Source organism: Tamandua tetradactyla, chromosome 11, assembly GCF_023851605.1.
Source record: "Tamandua tetradactyla isolate mTamTet1 chromosome 11, mTamTet1.pri, whole genome shotgun sequence".
Classification (NCBI taxonomy): domain Eukaryota; kingdom Metazoa; phylum Chordata; class Mammalia; order Pilosa; family Myrmecophagidae; genus Tamandua; species Tamandua tetradactyla.
In genome coordinates, this window is record NC_135337.1 from 35,858,762 (window position 1) to 35,880,753 (window position 21,992).

At 37.2% G+C, this 21,992-nt stretch overlaps 2 protein-coding genes and 1 long non-coding RNA gene across 10 annotated transcripts in view; 2 read left to right on the forward strand and 1 right to left on the reverse strand.

Annotated features, from left to right (window-relative positions):
- Nucleotides 1–2,156, forward strand: part of KYAT3 (kynurenine aminotransferase 3) — a 99,199-nt gene extending 97,043 nt beyond the window's left edge. For all 6 annotated transcript variants that reach the window (XM_077120354.1, XM_077120353.1, XM_077120356.1 and 3 more), the window contains one exon: nt 1,741–2,156. In XM_077120354.1, coding sequence (XP_076976469.1) covers nt 1,741–1,803 — 63 coding nt within the window. In that variant the 3' untranslated portion in view covers nt 1,804–2,156. The remainder of the gene's footprint in view (nt 1–1,740) is intronic.
- Nucleotides 2,157–15,763: 13,607 nt separating this feature from the next.
- On the reverse strand, nt 15,764–20,025 carry LOC143650062 (uncharacterized). Of its 3 annotated transcripts, none has more exons than XR_013159338.1 (3): nt 18,839–20,025; nt 18,366–18,450; nt 15,764–15,980 (listed from the first exon to the last, which is right to left on the reverse strand). It is a non-coding gene; the product is annotated as an uncharacterized LOC143650062 (long non-coding RNA). The 3 variants fall into 3 exon arrangements; XR_013159337.1 differs by having other exon boundaries at nt 18,613–20,025; XR_013159336.1 differs by having other exon boundaries at nt 15,769–15,980; nt 19,458–20,025.
- Nucleotides 19,430–21,992, forward strand: part of GTF2B (general transcription factor IIB) — a 31,574-nt gene continuing 29,011 nt past the window's right edge. Inside the window, exon 1 of the mRNA XM_077120362.1 lies at nt 19,430–19,568. Within this exon, the coding sequence (XP_076976477.1) occupies nt 19,552–19,568 (17 nt within the window). The 5' untranslated portion in view covers nt 19,430–19,551. The remainder of the gene's footprint in view (nt 19,569–21,992) is intronic.

The window sequence follows — 21,992 nt, forward strand, 5'->3', positions numbered from 1 at the left end:
AGGAAGGAAGAAAGGAGGGAGGAAGGGAGAAAAGAAAGAAGGAAGGAAGATTAAATTCAGGGCAAAAATATAATAAGGCAAAAAAAACAGCACTTTATAATGGTTGTGAGTAAAAGACTCAGTTGGTTTTCAAACATATGAAAAGATGCTCAACCTTACTTGTAATAAGAAAAATGAAAATTAATACTGCCATAAAATATAATTTTACCTGTTAGATTGGAAACTAAAAAGTTTCATCAACACTATTTCATATACTGAGAGTAGGAGTATAATTTATAATATTTCTACAAGTTATTTTGATAATCTTCATCAAAATGTACATATACATATCCTTTGGCCTAACAGCTCACTCTGAGGAATTTTACATGTGGATTTTACATGCACATTCTGGATGACCTGTGTTCAAGAATTTTCACTGAAGCATTATGTAAAATAATAAAAGATTATAAACAACCAAAATATTCACCAGTGGGGGACTGCTTGAATAAATTATGGTGCAACAATAAAAGAATGAGGCAGCTCCTCATTTGGTGATAGAACATAATCTAAAAGCAACGAGAAGACAGTTTGTGTAATATGCTGTCATTTGTTATAACAACTAGGTGGGTCACATCTCCATGGAAACAACCTAATCAAAAAAAGACAGTCTAATCAAAAGATCCCACACACAATTGGGTGGGTCACATCTCCATAGAAACGCCTGATCAAAAGACCCCACCCATAATACATCTGCATTCACGAGACTGGATTAAAAGAGCATGGCTTTTCAAAACAGCACCTGGGTCTACAACGCCACTGCCTCATCCCACCCACCTTGGATACCTTCCTCCCTCCACCGTGGTGGAGCATCCTGCACCCAGCCCCCAAACACATTCACAGGGGCACCTACTTTTCTTAGCCCCACCTAATGGCTTTTGCTCCGAAATCATTCGGGTAGAGAGGGAAGGTAAAGAAAAAGAAGAGTTAGAGAAAGCTGAAAAGGAGGCTTAATTTTAACTGTTTTCAATTTATTTTGAATTTAAAACCATATGCATGTCTTGCCTATTCAAAGAGGAAAAAAATTACTTATCAATAATAGTAATATTATAAGAATTTTAAAAATTTAATCCATAGAACTGCACAATGCCAACCATGAACCCTAAGTTAAACAATGGAGTATAGTAATAGCATAATTATAAAAATCTGCTTTCATGACTTGTAACAAATGTACCAACCCAATGCCAGATGTTAATAATAGGCGATAGAAAAAAATAATGTTAGAATGGTTAAACCTTAATAGGCGGGGGAAAGTAGTGTGAATGAACTAAATTTTTCTTGTTCAGAGCAGAGACTGGTGGATATTACCTGAATTTGGTAAGTAAAGAAATAGAAATAGAAGCACATCATTTAGATTTTTGTGGTAACCACTAGAACTAAAAACAGAAATTGCCATAAAAGTTTGTCTTGGGGGATAGAGGGAGTAGTAGAAGAGATGTGGGGAGGGATGGGGAGACCAGAAAACTGTTCTTTTTCAGTATAAGCTCTTCTGTGCTATTTGACTTGTTTCTGTAATTATATGTTGATTTGATTTATTGTTTTCCCACTTTTGGTGTCTTCCTTTGCATTTTCACTTTGAACTGTTTTCTTCACCTTAGAAGAGATAATTCACTTAAATCTTTATTTAGTGCTATTATGGTTTTATATATATGTAAATATTTTGAACTTATTTTGATATGTAATGACTATTTCATTGATTTACAGAAAGACAGTACACTGGATGCTGCTGAAGAAATCATCAGAACATGGAATAACCAGAAATCTTGATATTAACAGGCAGCATTCATTTTAGTTATTTGGTGACTTAGTATGAAATTGCTATATAGTGCTGTCACCTGCTGGATATTGTGAAGCAAATATTTCAGCACAAATGGATATTAAAGAAATATTTCCTGTGTTCCCAAACAAGTTAACCCCACTCCTAACAATATTAGGGAAACCTGGTTGTTAGTTTCAGTTGACATTTATTAAAATATTTTCTGTTACCATTTTATGATAGTCGAGATAGCACAGAAGTAAGAAATGTGATATGCGGGTTGATGCTTAACTTGTCTGGTTAAGTTATAATGTGGCTTCAGGTCCCTCATTGTAAATGGGGAATAAAAATAGCACCTTCTTCATATGGTTACTTGTATGGATTATATGTACTAATACATGTAAATCCTGGCCAACAACAAACAGCAATCAATGTCAGCTGTTGTCACTTCTCCACTGTTGTATAAAAACTCCTAACCAGTTCCACACCTCTCTACCGCATGGATGTGCTTTGTCTACCTACCTGTTGGTTCCTTTTCATTCATTTTTCAATGGCCCTGAACTTGGCTCAGAGTTTTGCTCTCGGTCCCAAATACTGCCCTCATTTGGGATGACTTCATGGTCCACATGGATTAACTAGGCTGTCCGTACCTTGACCACCTAATCTCTGGTCATGTTCACTTCTGCTCCACTTCATTCCAACACTCCCTGAGCCTTTCATCATTCAAGGCAGTTTCACTTTTCAGATAATAAATTAGTCACCTCACACTATCACCACCTGTCCTCCCAGCATTCTGGTTCTCCCAGCCTGCTGCCACCACCGCCTCCTCCTCCATCTCTGTCTCTCTCCTCCTCCTCCTCCTCTTCTCAAAATATCACTTCTTTAAACACACTAGAATTTCAAGTCTGCTTTTTTTCAAAAAATAGTCCATGGCCTCTTACATAAGAATCAACTAAGAGCTCTATTGAAAATATCATTTCAGGTCTTCACCCCAGGCCTACTGAATGAGAAGCCTAAGAGCTGGCACTTCCCAGGTGATTCTTAAGCACACCAAACTAAGATGGGAGGGTGCTGGCATGTTTGACAAGATTCTGGTGTGGAATACGCAAAATATATTTTGAAAGTAGAGCCACCAGGATTTTCTAACAGTTTATATGGGTTATGAGGGGAAGTTAGGAATCAAGAATGAGTCCAATTTGGGGTATGAGCACATGGAAAGATTGATTGCCATCACTAAGATGGAGACGTCTCCAAGAGGAGCAGGCTTGGGGGACGATCAGGAGCCCAGATTTGCGCATGTTAAGTTTCAGATGCACATTGAAAATTCAGGGGAGTTGTTGGGTAGGCAGCTGGATATTCAAGTATGGAGTTTATGAAAGTGGTCCCAGCTGGATATATAAATTTGAGTCTCTGGCATGTTGATGATATTTAAAGATATAAAACCGAATGGGAGTGTTTTGGTTTGCTAAAGCTGATGAAATCCAATATATCAGAAATGGTTTGGCTTTACAATGGGGATTTATTAACTTACAATTTATAGTTCTTAGGCCATTAAAATGTCCAACTCAAGGCATCAACAGAATGATTCCAGATCTGGGGCTCCCCTGTCACATGGCAAAGCACATGATGACATCTACTGGTACTGCAGTCCCAGGATTCGTTGCTTTCAACTTTTATCTTCTCCATCTGTGGCTCTCTTTCAGCTTCTGTGCCTTTTTCTATGAGCTTCTCTTATTGTCATCTCTTAGGTTCTATATGTGTTTTATCCTCTTATAAAGGACTCCAGTAAGAGGATTAAGACCTACCTTAAATGGAATGGGTCACTTCTGAATTGAATTAACCTAATCGAAAGATCCCATCTATAATTGGTCTGCACCCACAGGAATGGATTAACAGAACATGGCTTTTTCTGGAGTACATATCAGCTTCAGACTACCACAGGGAGGACCAAATATATGAGTATAAATAGCAACAAGAAGAGGACTGAAGTCTTAGAGGTTGGGGAGATAAGGCGGTAACAGCAAAAGAGACTGAAAAACAGCTAAGTGGTTTAAAAAAAAAGCCAAGATGTATGGTATTCTAGAATCAAGTAGGACTATTTTTTTAGGAAGGAGTAGTTAATTGTGTCAAATGATTTGAATGGGTCAAGTAAGATGACCCCATTTGTCATCTTCACATGGATATTTCACAGGCAGACCCAATCCGCTATGGAATCTTTACCTCGGTAAAATAATGCCACCAATATAGTTGCTCAATACAGAAACCTAGAAGTCATCCTTAACTTTTTCTTCAAACCTTTCTCCACACATCCAAGTTCTCTACCTCTTATCCTAAAGCCATCACTTCTCTCTGCCCCACCTGCCAGCGCACTAGTGCAGGCTAACATCATCTCTCACCTAGATTACTAGTCAGCTCCCTAACTGTTCTCCCTGGCTCGCACCCTGCAATCCATTATCCCTGCAGACCAAAGGAGCTTTCTAAAATGCAACTGAGATAATACTGTATGTATAAAGAATATTCATGTTGCAACTTAGAGAAAGCCTAAACCCATATGGGTTTAATTCAAATAAAAAGGAATTTTCTATCTCAGCTGGTTTCAGGTACAGCTTGATTCAAGACCCAGATAATGTCACCAAGCCCCTGTCATTGCTCTGTCTCCTCTCTGTCAGCTTTCTCTTCAGTTTGCCAACTCATGTCAGCAACATGGGTGCAACTGTTCTAAGCATCAGATGGTCAAACTAGCAAATTCAACAACAAAAAAAAGGGAGGCACTTTATTTCAGAAGCTCTAGCAAATACTATATTGTGTCTCATTCGCCCATCTCTGAACTAGTCACTGTAGCCAAGAAGATTGGACATGCTACATAACTGAGGCCAGTCTGAGGTCAATTCCATACAAACTATATTGATTGAAAGAAGGAGCAGAATGAGGTGGAGAGGAAATGAATGAGCAAATGTCTTAAATTACTTAAAACCCTTTAGTTGTTCTTCAGTGCTCTTAGATTAAAGGCTACTCTCCTCCTTAGGACCTATGATGCCCTGCAAGATGTGGTTTCTGCTTATCTCTACAGACTCACCCTTACCCAGTCATTCTTTGCTACTCAAAGATTTCACCCTAATGAACTCATTTCAATATCTCAAGTGAACCATTTTCTACCTTTTGGCACATGTCATTTCCTGGTATTATAGAGTGCTTAATTTAGAAGGGTTAGCAAGAATGAGTATCAATTCTCTGCAAATTCTCAACGTTAAGTCAGAAGTCATTTTTTTATATCATACTATACAAGAAATAAGAGGTATGCACTTCACACAGGAAGCAATGAACTTTTGAAGATTTTTATGGAAGAGAAGGCGTATTGCAATCACTTTGGCTTGGCTACCCAAAAGCCAATGATATCCACCTTCTCTTTAAACTATATATCCTATAGAGGTTAAAAGCCAAAATACCCAATTTCTCAGCCTCTATTGCAACTTGAGTGCTTGACCTAGGGATACAATGAGTGAGGAATGGAAGGGGGAACTATGGTGTATTAATACAATGGACTACTGAGCAGCCACAAAAAGGAATGGAGTTCTGAGGCATTCAACTAGGTGTGTGAATCTTAAGGGCTGTACGTTGAATGAAATGTCATGAACAAAAACACAAATATGGTGCTTCATTCATATGGACCAACTATAGTATAAAAACTTAGTGAACTGAAGTTGAAAACATAGGTATCAGGTTGGGGCCTATTGTAAAGGGTCCTAGATTGTAAGCTCTTACAACATTCACATATATTCAGGAGCTGTAACTTTTATTTCTAAATTCTGAGATACTGAGCTATTTGAGTATAACCTGGTCATTCCTTGAAACTTCACGTTTGTATGTGACACCTGAGACTGAGTTAGAACACTGAAGCTATGAAAGTCAGCATTACCCTATACAGCAACTGTTTAAAAAGTTGAAAAAATGGTCAGACCTCAACTAAAAATATGAATGAAGCTGATTTGGATAGGATTAAAGTACATCAGAATAAAAAGAGTACAGGATGATACAGTACATACTTTTAAACTACAACTTCTGTGTGAGAATAAAGGAAGAGATGTTTCTTTGGTGCAAAATTTATATTTGGGGTAGTGCATTTCCTAATTTAACTTGTATGGTCAGTTTAGTTGGATGCCATAAGTACATGAAATCTTGAATAGGGCGTGATATTTTGTTGGTTTGTCCAGGTTACAGTGATACCCTGATATATCCCAGAGTAATTTGGGCAGTGAATAAAGAAGCATTTGCAAAGTCTCCTTGGGGGTCTGGGGATAAAGGAGGAAATATTCAACTTCCCCATTTGGAGAATTTCTGATATTCTTGCTAGCAGTGGGGACAACCAAATCAATAGGCCAAGGCTTCAATGTTGGTGTTCACTCCTATGAAACTTATTCCTATAAAGGATAAGCTAAGCCTAACTTATGATTATGCCTAAAAGTCACCCCCAGAGAAACTCTTTTGCTGCTCAGATGAGGCCTTTCTCTCAAAGCCAACTTGGCAGGTGAACTCACTGCCCTCCTTCCTAGAAAGACGTGATTCCCAGGAATCTCCTAGCAACGTGGGACAGAAATCCTGGGATGAGCCAGGACTCAGTATCATGGGATTGAGAAAGCCTTCTTGACCAAAAGGGGAAGAGAGAAATGAGACAGAATAAAGTTTCAAGTGCTGAGAGATTTCAAACAGAGTCGAGAGGTTATTCTGGAGGTTATTCTTATGCATTATATAGATACCTCTTTTAGTTTATGATGTATTGCAGAGGCTTGAGGGAAGTACCTGAAGCTGTTGAGCTGTGTTCCAGTAGCCTTGATTCTTGAAGACAATTGTATAAAGATATAACTTTTACAATGTGACTGTGATTGTGAAAACCTGATGCTCTGATGCTCCTTTTTTCCAGGGTATGGACAGATGAGTAAAAAAATATGGATAGAAATAAATAATAGCGTAAAGGGTAAAATAAATTGGGTACATGGAAATAGTAGTTGTTAATGAGAGGGAGGGGTAAAGGGCATGGTATGTATGAGCTTTTTCTTTTTTCTTTTTATTTCTTTCTCTGAAGTGATACAAATGTTCTAAAAAATGATCATGATGAATACTCAACTATGTGATGATATTGTCTGCCACTGATTGTACACCATGCATGAAATGTACGTGTGAAGATTTCTCAATAAAAATATTTTTAAAAAAAAGTGCCTGAGGAAAATGTATTTTTGATCCTTTCATCCTTCTACCTTCTTCCTGCCTGGAGAGCAGAGGTAAGACCCAGAGGTGCAGCAACCATCCTATAAGCACACAGCAACCATCTTGTAAGCATGCAGCTACTAGCATGAGGGTCTAGGCCTAACCAAGGGTAGCAAAGCAGAAAAATGGAAAGAGATTTAGTCCCTGAAAGCATTTTGGAGCCACTCTACCTACCCCCAGATTTTGTAATGTGACGAATAATTCCCTAATCGTTATAAGCTACCATAGTAGAGTTTTCTGTTATTTGCAGCCAAGGGCATCACTAATGATATAGAGGATACAATACAAAGATATATTTCTCTTCTAGAAGAGAAAAGCCTAAGGAAAAGGCTGGAGGCAGAAAGAGGGGCCTGTCAGAAGGCTACTGCAGGAGCCCAGGAAAAAGTTCATGAAGACCTGAAGGATTTAACATGAGAGAAAGGCAAATCATGGCAAATCTTTGTCAAACTCGAGATTCTCTCCCACCATTTTTATGATGAAAACAAATAGATACTCACACAATTACAAAATACTATAAATAAAAAATTATTGCCAGGTAAAACAAGAAGTCTTCTTGGTCTTAGTTGAATAAACCCAAGGGTAAAGCAAAACAAAACAAAAACCTCCACCATGTTACTGAGACATAAGAATTTCATTTTATTGCTGCTCTGAGAATATGTCTAATTATTCAATCATGCCAGTTAAATAGGAAGTTCACCTGCTGACAAACATCCGTCTTGGGATATATCGGAATAAATTATATAAATAATTGGATTTTCTAATCAATATTAACTTCACCATATTACACAGCTGCTACTACTTCTTTACATTTAGATACAGTATTTTTTCTTGTAATGTTTAAAACCTTTTATTTGTGGCAAAATCTCCTGGTTAAGATAAAATATTAGTTTGGTCCTTTTTAAGTAGAAACAACTCCAAGTGTCCATCAAAAGAGGAATGGACAAAATGTATATCCATACAATGGCAAGCCATAAAAAGGAATGAAGTTTTGATATATGCTACAACATGAATCTTGAAAACATTATAAATGAAATGAGCCAAACACAAAAACAGACAAATACTGCCTCATTCCATTATATGAGGTATCTAAAATAGCCAAATTCATAGACATAAGTAGAATAGTGGGTAACAGAGGCTGGGGGGAGAAAGGAAGCGGAGATACTGCTTAATGAATACAGAGTTTTGGTTCTGAATAATTAAAATTTTCTGGGAATAAAGTGTAATGATGATCATACAACACTGTAAATATACTTAACACCATTGATTGTATACTTTAAATGGTTAATATGGTAAATTCCATGTTATCTATATTCCACCACAATAAAAAAAGATAAAGAAGTCAAAAAAAAAGTAATAATTTATCTCATTGTATTATCTATTAAAAGTATAAACATAAAACTGCTCATATTAAAAAAAAGTATAAACATCATATTTTAGCTGAAATATCAGAGCCATATCCTCTAAATACCGTAACTCCATTTTCTGCATAAATTCATGAGATGACTTATTATAACACTTTTTACAATTATTCTTGAACATTCTCTTGACAAATATATGCAATGAAAATGTACAAAACTCATGAAAACTGTTCAGTTTTCTAGAATTCTCCTTTCTGAAATGTCTATTCTGTTCCCTACTCTATCCCCAGTCACTAAAGCAGTTTGGCATATACTAGGCTCTCAATAAATATTTGTTGAATGTGTGAATTACTGAAAATTGAATTTGGCCCTCAGAACATAGTTTTATTTTTGTATTTAATCTCAGATCTTTCTTTGATTAATTTTTTCACTTATTTATGATTTCCTGAAATGCCAAAGATTGTTCCTAATACTGCAGATACAATTAGCATGTCTCAGAATTTCTTCAGTCAGGTTCCTAAAGAATCCCATTTGCTGAGGATTCCAGCTAATCTCTAATGTGGGACTCAGCTCAGACCTAGTACATAGAACTCAAAACTGCACCCAGACACTGACTCTGAGACAATTAGATCCAATAGAATAGTGAGCTGCAAAGCTTATTTAAATCACGTAGTACATATGTGCCTGCAAAAACTTAGAATTTTCTATTTTAAAAGTCAGGAATAGTACATCCATTTACCCTTAGCCTGGTAAGTTGATCATTCTAATCAGCATTTGGTCCTCCATCAAAAATGATAGTGATATCTCAGCCCCTGGTGTCCAAACATGGCGAAATGGGCACTTTCCAGGAAGACTGTTGATCAGACGGTAAGTTGGTGCAACATTTCTAGTGCGAATTTGACAATATCTATCAATATGTACAATGAGCATGCCTGTGATTGTCAATTTCATGAGTCAACTTGGCTAGGTTATGAGGCCCAGTTGTTTGGTCAATCAAGCACTGGCCTGAGTGTAACTCTGAGGTTATTCCATGGATAGATTTAAACTGTTAGTCAACTGAGTGCATTTAAGGACGATCACATCTACAATCAACAGAAGAGATTGCCTTCAGCAACATGAGGAGTCTCCTTTTCTATCAGTTGGAGGCCTTAAAGTGAAAACTGAGGATTTCAGCAGTCAGAAAGAATTTGTATCTATTTCAGCCAGTCTGTCTCCTGGGGAATTCAACATCAGCTTGAGTTTCCAACTTGTGACCTGCCCTACTCGCCAATACCCATGGTTGTGGGAGTCAATGCCCATAATAAATCTCATATATATGAGTGCTCACTCCAGTGCTAACATATATATATATATGTTATATATGTTAGGATATATATATCCTGTTTGTTCTATTTCTCTGGAGAACACTGAATAATGAAGTGCCTTTTGATGCCCTGATTCTATTTTTAGGTATTTATCTTTTGCTTATACAAAAGTTCACCCACATATATAAAGAAGGATAGCCATGAACTGCAAGCAACTAATTCCTCCATTCTTGGGGGTGTAATTAAATAAATTCTTTAATTACCTAGCCAAAGAATGATGTTCATCTTTGTTACTTACAAAAAAAAAAAAAAACAAACAAAAAAATAGAACAACCTCCAGTTGGGTCCCTGGACCAGATAAGTTCTGAAATGCAGAGGGGCCAGCCTCTCCAGAACATCAACTAGTTCCATCTCTCTATCCCATGTTATCGATAGCCCCTCCCAACATGAGAAAGGTAGAATGGACATAGCCCAAATATCCCTAAAGAGTGAGGGAAAGATCAAAGGTGATGGTAGAGTTATACAGAGAAGATAGGGTTTAACAGATGAGTATGAGTGCTGAATCATTATACTTATATTTCTTTTAGCTTCCAGTACCTTAGAGCGGCTAGAAATAAAAACCTAAAATTATAGATAGAAGACTTTAACCACTAAGGTGCGGGAGAGGGAGGAAAAGCCAGCTCTAATGGGAGAACCCTGTTGGTAATTATGCTAGTTTGAAACTACTGTGTAACCCAGAAAAGCCATGTTCTTTAATCTTGATTCAATACTGTTGTATGGGATCTTTTTATTAAGTTATTTCCATGGAGCTGTAACTCACCCAATTGTGGGTGGGATTTTTTGATTAGATGGTGTCCCTGGAGGTATGTCTCCACCCATTCAAAGCAGGTCACTTGCTGGAGTCCTTTAAGAGGAAACTATTTTGGAAGATGCGACAGAACCAACACAAGATGTTTGGAGAGGCAGAAAGAAAATGACCCCAGGGAAGCTGTTTGAAATCAAAAGCAAAACCCACAGACTCCAGCCATGTGCCGTCCCAGCTGACAGAGGTATCTGGACCCACTGGACTTTCCTGAGTCAAAGTATCTTTCCTGGATACCTTAGTTTGGACATTTTTATGGCCTTAGAACTGTAAACTTGTAACATAAATTTCCTTTATAAAAGCCAACACATTCCTGGTATATTGCATTTTTGGCAACATTAACAAACTAAAACTGTAATCCTCATTAATTTGGGTTAATAATTGTTTAGAACAGTCTGGATAATGATATTTTAAAATTCATTTAGTTCACCAATAAATCAAACAACCCAGCATTTATTGGATATCCATTGTATATGAAAAGGCTAGTCACAAAGGTACCCCACCCTCGCCCCCAACCCCACCTCAAAAAGATGCTCCTAACCTTTCAAGAACCCTAAGTAGAGAAAAAATACGGAACTATTAAATTTAATCACCAGGGAAATCCCTGATATATTGTCTTAAACATTAGGGACACCCAAATCAAAAGACTAAGCCTTTGATCTTGAGGCTTGCTCTTGTGAAGCTTATGTATGTAGAGGAGAAACTTAACCCACCTATAGCTATGCCTACTTCTGGAGGACCTCTTTTGTTGTTCAGATGTGGCCTCTCTCTCTCTCTCTCTAAGCTCAACTCTGCAAGTGAAATCATTGCACTCCCCCATCCCCCTACATGGGTCATGACTTCCAGGGGTGAAAGTCTTCCTGGAGGCATGGGAGAAGACTCCCAGGGATGAGCCTGGCTCTGGCACCATGGGATCAACATGCCATCCTGACCAAAAGGGAGAAAAGAAGTGTAACAGATAAGGTATCATTGGCTGAGAGAGTTCAAATAGAGCTGAACGTCTACTCTGGAGGTTCTTCTTACTACACAAGCTTCAGTTAGATGTTGCTACCTACTATAACTTGCCAAACCTCAACCAAAACCAAAAATTCCTGCCAATCTTAAAGAACACTTATGGCATTATATAAGATTCTACAAAGTTTCCATGCACTAGATTAATTTCCCAGACACCTACAACCTCCAGATGGGTCCCTGAACCAGATAAGTTCTAATATGCAGAGGGGCCAATCTCTCCAGAACATCAACTAGTTCCATCTCCCCATCCCATATTATCAATGCCCCTTCCAGCCTGAAAAGCTAGAATGGCCATAGCCCAAATACCGCTAAAAGTGGGAGGAAGATCAAAGGCGATGGTGGAGTTATATAGAGAAGGTAAAGTTTAACAAATGAGCATGATGGCCGAATCATTATATTGATATTTTGTTTAGTCTCTGGTATCTTAGAGCAACTAGAAGTGAAAACCTAAAATTCTGGAATTGTAACCCATACCAAACTCTGAAATCTGTTCTACCATTAATTGTTGTGACATGCTTTGAAATTTATTGCTTTTTTGTATATAGTTATTTCTCACAAAAAAGAAAAAGAATTGTATTTTGTAGGATGTTGACCTGAAGACTGATTTCAAGAACTTTTATGGTAAGCTAAATATGTAAAATATGCAGGAAGTATTTTTGTTAAGGAAAAGGAGAATATTTTTTCCCCTAAGGTAAAATAAGTGATTATTGCAGAAGGAGAAACAGGAATGTATACAGCAAAATAGATGGGTAGAGAAAGTTGTAGAAGTTTTGGAAGTGAATTTTACTCACATGGTTGTGGTTCAGGTTGGCTAAAATCTTTTAGTTTTATAAGATTTTTAATAGTTTTCTTATCAGATGTATCCACACAAAACAAGAATTTGGTTTTTATTCTGTTAAAATAACAATGTTCTCTTGGATTATTTATTTGCTCTTAGTGAGACGCTTTAAAAGGTTTTTAACCATCTGTGTTATCTGCAAGATGACAAAGATTCTGTCTTATCAGACCAATATACTTGTTTATATATATATATATGTTGACCATCTCCTTCCTTATTGTTTTAGACAGAGGCCTCTAACTTTAAAAAAAAAAATTATCTTTTTAAAATCATGTTAAGTCCTCTATTTATTTTCAAACTTTTATGTCACCTTGATTAAATAAAGAACCAAAATAAAATCAAATTTAAAAAATTTAAAAAAGAACCCTGTGTAACAGAATCAGTCCTGGTAAAGGGTTGCTTAGAAAGGTCCTAGGTACAGAGATTGGTTTTGACATCTAAATTATACTAAGACTTTTGGGACCCTTTGTATACTATTCCCCTATTTTTTTAATGTAGGTTGCTTCCTATTTTATAATTTCATAATTAAAATGACAATTTTCCTAATTTTAGCATTTATCTTGCTTCCAGTTTTATAGTATTATAAATAATATTGCAATGAACATCTCCATGAACATAGTTTCCCATATTTTAGATTATTTCCTTAGTCCAGTTCTCAGAAACAGGATTACTGGCTTGAGAGGTTTTAACATCTAAATCATTCTTGGAGTGTTGCCAAATTGCTTTCTAAAAGGGTTGTGTCAATTTATAATACTATGAGCAATGCATGACAGTAATGAGAGAAACAATTTTATATTCTCATTACATGGCCATATTTTATAATTAATACTTTCAAAGTTTTAATTTAAGCTTTAAATAATATGAGATTACTGGAAAATAGGTACAATGTCTTTGAAAATGTGATTTTCATGGAAACAAATTTATAACATTAAAATTCAGCCTTTAAGAAAGTATCAGGTTCCATTCATTTAAACTATTGCTTATTGCTGCTTTCACCCCTACAATGGCAGAATTGAGTAGCTACGACAATATGGCCTTTATAGAAAAATTTTCCTTAGAGTCATACAATGATGTTGAACAAATTGCTTACCTTCTCTAAGTCTTAGTTTTCTCATCTAGAGAGTAAAGCTAGTGATGATATCTTACCTTATGAGGCTTTTGTTTGAAATAAATGAAATAATCTCCATAAATCTTCCCACAGTAAATGTTAGCTCTTATTTTATATTATATTAAAACTTGTCTATACTCCTTCTTGTCCTTTATCAGCTACTACTCAACTTATATAAAAACTTTTAATAACAATAAGGCGAGAGTGTTCCAAAGTCCTAATGGAGACATTTGCAATTAAAAGAATATGGGATTCTGTGACCTTTTGATGATAAACTCACAACCTATCAGCTTCTCTAAAAAATTCTTTAATTCTATGAAAAAAAATCCAAAGCATGAACTTTGGATGTTTAATAATCATGCTTTGATATGAGATATTTGTTTTTTACAAGTTTCAATCATAATAAAAAGTAGGGCTTGGCTGAATCATTATATTGATATTGCTTTTGTCTCCAGTATCTTAGAGTACCTAGAAGTAAATACCTTAAATTGTAGAATTATAACCCATACCAAACTCTGAAATCTATTCTACAACTAACTGTTACAATGTGCTTTGATTGTATTGCTTTTTTGTATATATGCTGTTTTTCACAGAAAAGAAGAAAAAATTATTTTAGCCTCCAGTGTTTTGGAGCAGCTAGAAGGAAAATCTGAAATAGTGAATGGTAACCCATAACAAACTCTGAAATCTGTTCTGTAACTACTTGTTGAAGTGTACTTTGAAAATCAATGATTTTCCTTTATTTTCTTTGTATATATGTTATATTTAACAATAAAAAACGTTTCAAAAATATATTAAAAAAAAAAAAAGAAAGAAAGTATCAGGTAACAGGTCACATGAATATAAGCATGTTCCATCTTCTCAGTTCCCCCCATAGCTCATCAGGGTACTTGAACATCAGTAGTAAGACTTTAGAGACAAACCTTACCTAGGCTAAAATACTTGAAAACATTTTAGGAAATTACAGTCTCATATGTCACTCAATATTCCCATGTTTTATTATAAAATGAGAAATTGTTATAAAATGGGGGGAAACCTTAGCTTCAAAACATATAACAAAACAATACTAAACAGGCCAGTGAGATTTTTGAAGTCACATACTTAATGCAATGTAAATGATATCTATTTGAAAAAAATCATTTTAACAGTCAGAAACTATTCATGCGAACAAGTTGGGGGGTGGATTTTGTTGTTTATTTGGCTTTGGTTTTACCAGAGTAATTTAAAAGTATAAAAGAAAACTGCAGCTCACAGAACACAATATACTGAATTACAAATTAACTAATTTCTAGTAGTCTTTCTTCCTCATTCTGTAAGGAGATAACTGGCAGTGAATTTCTATTTTTATATTATTAATATTTAAGTCCACATTCAGCTTCTTAGCACTTTGAGAAGTTGCTGATTTTCCCCAATGAAAAGTTCTATCTGTACTCAAATAGCAGACAAGCCATCAATTCTGGGAGCCAAAGATTTCAAACATATCAATAAATAAGCAAATGGAAAAGTTAAGTTCAAGATCACATATGCAAATACATTTATCAATGGGATATGAGCCAGGAACATTTCAGTTTAAGTAGCACATGGGCTGACAAACACAAATGTCCTTGTGTGGACAGCTGTCCAAAATATTTTAGATCACAGCTAGCCCATAAAATCAAGTCCACATGATTGCTGCGGGTATACTGTTTATTGAACCCATTTCCCCAATTTTAAAGTCTTTAAATTGGAATTTCCATATATTGAGCTACAATTATGAGGCATATTGTATGGATTATGGACCCAAATTGCTGTGTTCAAATCCAGCTCTGCCTTTTACTAGTTGTGTGACTTCAGGTAGCTGCTTAACCATTCTGTGCCTCAATTTCCCCATCATAAAATGGGGATAATAATAGTATACAACTATTAAATGAGTTAATGTATGCAGAGCCTTAAAATAGTATCTGGCACAAAATAAGTACCAAATGTGTTTGCTGCAATTAATATCCTGATTATGTTTATTACTACTCCTACTGCTACTACCAGAATTTAAATAAGGCTTTATAGCCCTTATTAAAGAATCAAAAGGCTAGTAATCACTTCTACAAAAGTAGTCTGCACATCCCAGGGCACAATAATTTAGACCTAAAAAATATAGTTTTACAAATAACAGTTATATAATATGCATGCATGGAAGCAGGAACATTTTAGAATCAGTCATTCCTTACTTGAAATTTTACTATACCACTGCCTTACTGGGTGACCCTGGACAATTTGCCCACTCAATCTTTCTAAGTTTTCAGAGGAAGAATAATAATACTTGCCTGGCAAGATAACTAAGGAGCCAATAAGATCATGAATGTGAGGTGCAGGCACAGTGCACAGAGGGTTAGGAGTGTGAGGCACTCTTCTATTTTTCAGAATAAAGCCATGGAAATTGCAAAACCTACATGCTAGAGATTTCTTCTGTTTGGGAAAAAGGAAAAAGAAAAAAATAGATTCAGAAATAATAAAGCCAACTTCTGAAAAATGAGCAGTTAAAGTTGATCTCCAGTTTCTGTGATGTTCTGCTGCCTTCCCAATCTCTTTGCCTCTGGATCTTACAAAATCAGCACCTCTGTGGGGAAAGGCAGGGGTGTCTGCACTGAGAGCGTGAAACTTGGCTTCCAGAGCTCATTGCTACTCGAGCCTGCACTGTCTCAGCTCCAGCAGGACCATACTATCCCGCCTGGTGAAACCAAGTCACCAGGAATTAGGCCTAGGACAATAGCCACCTAAAAACTCACTATGTCAAGATATCATAGGTAATTTCATGAGTATTATATTGCTATCTGGAAAATGTTTAAAAGACCATCTTTTTAAAGAAATACACACTAAACTCTGTATGGGTTGAATTAATGTCTGGGATTTGTTTTAAGATATGTTGGTAAAAAGGAAAAAATAAGAGGAAGAGATACATGAAACTAAAGTAGCAAAATCTTGATAATTGATTAATCTGGATGATGGATATATGGGTAGTCATTGTATTATCCTCTTTAACTTTGAATGTGTTAGAACATTTTCATTCTTGTTTAAAATTTTTTTTTTTAAATCCCTCAGGTTTTTAGAAGGAATACATATGACCTCAGGTTTGGGTTTGCTAAAGTTGCTGGAATGCAAGATACCAGAAATGGGTTGGCTTTTACAATGGGGGGTTATTAGCATAAATTTTACAGTTCTAAGGCCGTGAAAATGTCCAAATTAAGCAATCAACAGGACAATAGCTTCTCTGTAGAGAACTCTGTAGAGACAGATGTTAGGCATAGAGTCCTTAAGGATTCCATATGAGACAGCAAGTCAGATTTATTGAAGGAATAAAATAGGGAGGAAACAGGTGGGAGAGTGAAAAGAAGAAAGCAGGTAGGAGCCTGAAATTGGCTCCCTCCTGGGGAGCCAGCAGGAAGAGAGAAAAAGAAAATGGCTCAGAGTCTTTGTTCTGGGAGCTGTGTTTTAAAGGGACAGTGATGCCAGGAGGGGAGGGTGCCCACTTGGTGGTGTGTTGTCCCTTAAGTGGATGGGGGCTTGTTGACTTAGGGTATGATAGATTGCTGAAGTATTCTCCTTTGATATGCAGGTTCATGTATTAGGCAGGGTGAGATGCTGGCAGGGAGGGTGGTAGCAGTGCCATCTAGAGGATACCATATTAGCTACTATGGCAATTGGTTCATATCTGGGTCCTTGGACCTGCCAAGGACTCTGAGGAGGAGGCTGAGGGAGCTCTGCATGGAGTTCCTTTTGTTCTTAGTCTGAAATCCAACAATAGAGGCATCTGGGACACCTCTGTCACACGGGAAGGCACATGGCCGGCGTCTGCTGGTCCGTCTGTCCTGGGTTTTGTTACTTTTAGTTTTTGACTCAGCTCTTCTGGGGACTTTTTCTCTAAACTCTCTCAGTTTCACCTCTCTGAACTGCCTGAGCATTTTCCATCTCCCAAATTCCATTTACATGAAAAGTCCAGACAAGGCAAATCTATAGAGACAGAACCACTATAGATTAGTGGTTCCTGGGGCTGGAGAGCGAAATGGGAAATAACTGGGCATGAAGGATCTCATTTGGGTGATGGAAATGTTCTAAAACTGGATTGTAGTGCTTGTTGCACCCACTCAGTAAAATTACTAAAAATCATTGAATTGTATACTTAGAATGGGTGAATTCAATCAACCTTTTTTTTAAAGATAAGTTCACCTTGGTCCACGGACTTTTTAAAATCTTTTATTAGGAGTGTAAAGCATTTTATATTTTAGAAAAACTATAACTAGTGCATCAAGTTGCTATTTCATTATAGTGATATAAACTTTGTCTTCAAAAATATTTTAAGTTTAAAAAGAGGAATTAATTTAAATAGAATTATTAGCATATTATTAGTCAACCTTATTGATGCCTAGGTGATAAAACTCAAATTGTGTTGCTATTTTTATTTTTAATCTCAGAATCAGTTATAAAAATTAAACGGGATACTGTTGATGAAAATACTTTATAATTTGCCAATGCTGTACTAACAACAGAAAAGGAAAGGCTTGCCTATTGCCTTCAACATTAATATAAAACATAAATTTTTACACGGTTACGACAGGGAAGAGACTTTCTAGGTGGGGCAGTTAACTAAACTAATCCATTTCCTTGTCTCCCTCTTCTGGGGCTTCAATTTCTCTAGTAGTTTTATCCTTTAACTAACATTTACTGAAAGCTTATCATGAATTCGCTCGGGGCTAGTATATTCGTGATTCTCAAGAGGAAGTCTAGCCACCCTCCTTCCCTTTGTCTCTCTCCTTTTCTCCAGAGCCAAGCTACTCTACCGTGAAAACTCCTTACCGAATTGGAGAACACCTTCAAACCCTTTCCTGGTGGTGCTTGGCTCAGCTGAAATGGATTGACATTTTTAAAACTTTCTCAATCACTATGGAAGAAAAAAACAAAACCTCACGAGTCAGTCATGTTTTTAAATTACAGAATGGAAAACTGGAACAAAAGAAATCATGCTCCCCCATCCCCGTCTAGATTTCAGTTCCTAAACTGCCCCCACCCTACACTTCTTTTTTCCTAAGGAAGTTTCTCCCACCTTCTCAAGAAAACAAGGAGTATTCAGTGGCATTTAAGTCTCATCCCCAAATGAATAAGGCGGTTACTATATTCTAAGTCCTTTTCCCAACAGAAACCACATAGCATCCTCTCTCCTCCAATCACCAGAGGAACCAGGGTGGTGCGTTCCCAGCAAACTGGTATTCAGACTTTAGTTTGGCTAATTAGTAAATATAGGAACCCTCTGTGTTATCTAGAAGGTGTACCAAGTTCTCCATACTTCAGCTATGAGCCAAATTTTTTAAAGACCATGAAAAACGATCAGGGAAGAGTCCATATATCCTCCCCTCATGCTCTGCAGAATGTTCTCACGTGCTTTTGTTTAATGTCCTGCCAACTCTAAAAGGGTATGCAAGGCGGATATTATTACCCCTTGCACTGATGGGGCAAGGGACGTGCCTAAGAAAGCACAGCATGTTAGCCGACAGCACAGCCAGAATGGACAGCCGATCTACGTGAATTTCTCTTTTCACTCCAAATTCCTTTGTGAAAAAGAATCAGCCCTCAAGGCAAGCAAGAAGTTTACTCAAACTGGAGTAACTGACTCCCGAGGAGCGGTTAACCCTCGATGGTATGGGCTTTGTTCTCACAATGACGTCGGGGTTTTCTTCATGTTTTAACATCCGTTGAGGGTAGCTCTGGGGCAGCCGTTTTTCAAGGACGTTTCCCTAGACAGTTTTATTAACTCGCCCATCAACAAAGTACAATTCAGAAACAGAAGAGAACATTTAAAAAGCTCAAAGCACGTGGCGTATGGGAGCTTATATTCTTGGCCTTTCTCCCGACCCGTAGCCGCGCCCAGTTACGACTGCGTAAGTGACTCGCCTATAAAAGCCTGACTCCTCGCGTCTTCTCGCCACAATCTCTTCCTGTTCTCTGTTCGGTTGTTGTTGTTCCTGGAGCCGTGGTGGCCGTGAAGATGGCGTCTACCAGCCGGTTAGTATGTCCGGCCGAGGCCGGCCAGCTAAGGGGCGGGCGGCGAACTCCAGGGATGCGTAGGCGGTCCCCTACGGCAGCGTCGTGCGAAGCGACCTGGGAGATCCGGGGAGACGCGGCGGAACTGGCTGGCGGACCCGGACAAAGGTCCAGACGACAAGACTGTCAGGGGTGTCGCAGGGGGTTCCGGGTTGTCGGCATTACAGTCTCAGCGTCCTGGGTCTTCCCAGACTTTCTTTTGTACGGTCGTTTTCTTAATTCAGGCACTACCTGGTGTGGGCCTGGGTGTTTTCAGCCGCCGGCCCCTCCTCTTGCCTGTATTTCAACCGTTTGTATTTGTTTTTTTTCCTTCTTGTCATTTTTCTCCACGTTTGTTTTTCCACCCAAGGCCCAACCAGCCTAAGTGTCCAGAGAGTCTTTCTTTCCAAAGAGCGGGAAAAGGGTAGTTCCAGGTCTCTCGATCTGACAGTTTGAGAGTTGAGAACGTCAGCTTTGGTAACCGAATGGAAACTGCTTACCATCCCAGCGGCGCTCCGAAGTGGACGACAGGGCATTTTTTAATAGTTAATGAGTTCTCATCCAAAAGATTTCTTTACAGATATCGCCTTCTGGATACTCCTGAAGAAAATCTTGCCTGCAGGCAATTACTTACATTATGCTGGGAAGTCACTCTTTACAGATATTTGTTAAGTGTAATATTCCCGTATCTAGTAAAAATGCATGCAGTGCCCTTGAGAAGCAGCCTTTAATCTTGTGACCTAAAAAATGCATGCAGACCCTAATTATATCTTTCATTACCCCTATGAGGTAAATACTAGTATTTTTGCATAAGTGTAAACTGAGTCATGCCAATGTTGACTTTTTTTAAGGTTAGTGTTAGAACAGCTAGTAGAACCTCAGATACCTGTTTTCTTGTTATCACACATCGGGCATCTAGTTAACTCAAAATGTATTAAGAGTATCAAATTTCTGCAGCACGGTGGAAGGCATTCTTCTTTAATTATTCTGACTATTATTATCTATGGAATTGAGCTCCGAGTAGAAACTATTGCTCAAAAAATAGTAAGCTGAGTGAGTCTAAACCCTTTCTGGTAACTGCCAAGACTTACCATTTTATATTGCGGAATTAAAAAAAAAATTTTAAAAGGAGCAGCTTTAGTTAATAGTCTGTTTAGAAATAACTCTTAAGACTAATGACACACTTGTTTACTGATTCAAATTCAACGATTGAGTGCTCAATCATTCAGTCTGGGTGTGGTTTTGTCGGGTAAGGCCAGAAAACACACTTCCCTTCCTCGTGGGTATATGGAAAACTTTAGTTTCCCAGAGTCAGCCAAATACAACTTATATTTTCATGGTAGTAAATTTTGGGAGTGAATGTCATATTTGGGCCTTGCTTTTGCATAAAATATATTAGAACAAGAAATTTTATTTGTAAAAAGTGTTGCAGTTTTTAAACAGTTTAGATCATTGTAAATTCACTTGATTGATTTTTTGCCTAAACAGTACATTACTTTTGTGTCTTTATTTTCTTAATTTGTTTTTAAAAATCCAAAAATTTGAAATAAATTTTTACTAGATAATCTGCAGCTCTTGAATTTATGTGCTTTTGCACTTAGACATCTCTCAAGTTTTTCTTTTACCAATAAGAACAAAGAAAGGTCACTGTTAATATATTTTCTTTTAGTTTTTTTTTCCCTGAGGATGAAATACAACCTCTGAGTTGTGAAATTGCCTGTAGTTCTCATAGAGAAGAGCACAAATTTAGTTCAGATCTAAGCTTTACTGCTTATTATTTTGATAACTTTGGGTACATAATTCCTGAGCATAATCTAAAATGGTGATGAATGCCTATTTTGCAGGATTGTGAAGATTAGTAATAATATATGTATTGCACTAGACACATAGTAGACACCCCGTAAATGATAATTGTAAAATGAGGTTTAGGATTAACTGACACTTTAGGTAGTCTACACTATTTTAATGTACATGGTGTTGGTGTTCTCCGTTCCTTTCCTAGTGTTTCTGTTCCTTACTTCCTCCACCACTCCCACTAGAGTGTGGTTCCTCTTTTATGTTACTCTTGTGGATAATTTGATTAAAAGTTGACTACTTTAGCATAGTTTCATTTTATTTTGGATAGCTAGCACAAATCCAAAGTAGGAAAGAATATATACTGAGAAGCAGTTTCCCTCCCCTACTACATCCATCCAGTTCTCCAAAACAGCCTTTGTTTCCAACTGCTTGGTGTTTGCCTTGAGATACTGTTCTTTTAAAAACATTTATATATGTTCTTGCCTCCTTTCCACCAGAAAGTGGCCTAATATAACCAGTGTTCATAACCTTGCTTCTGTCTTTATTGAAGTTAGCACATAAATTTTAAGTGCACAGCTCAGTTATTGCACAGTGAACTCATGCACATAG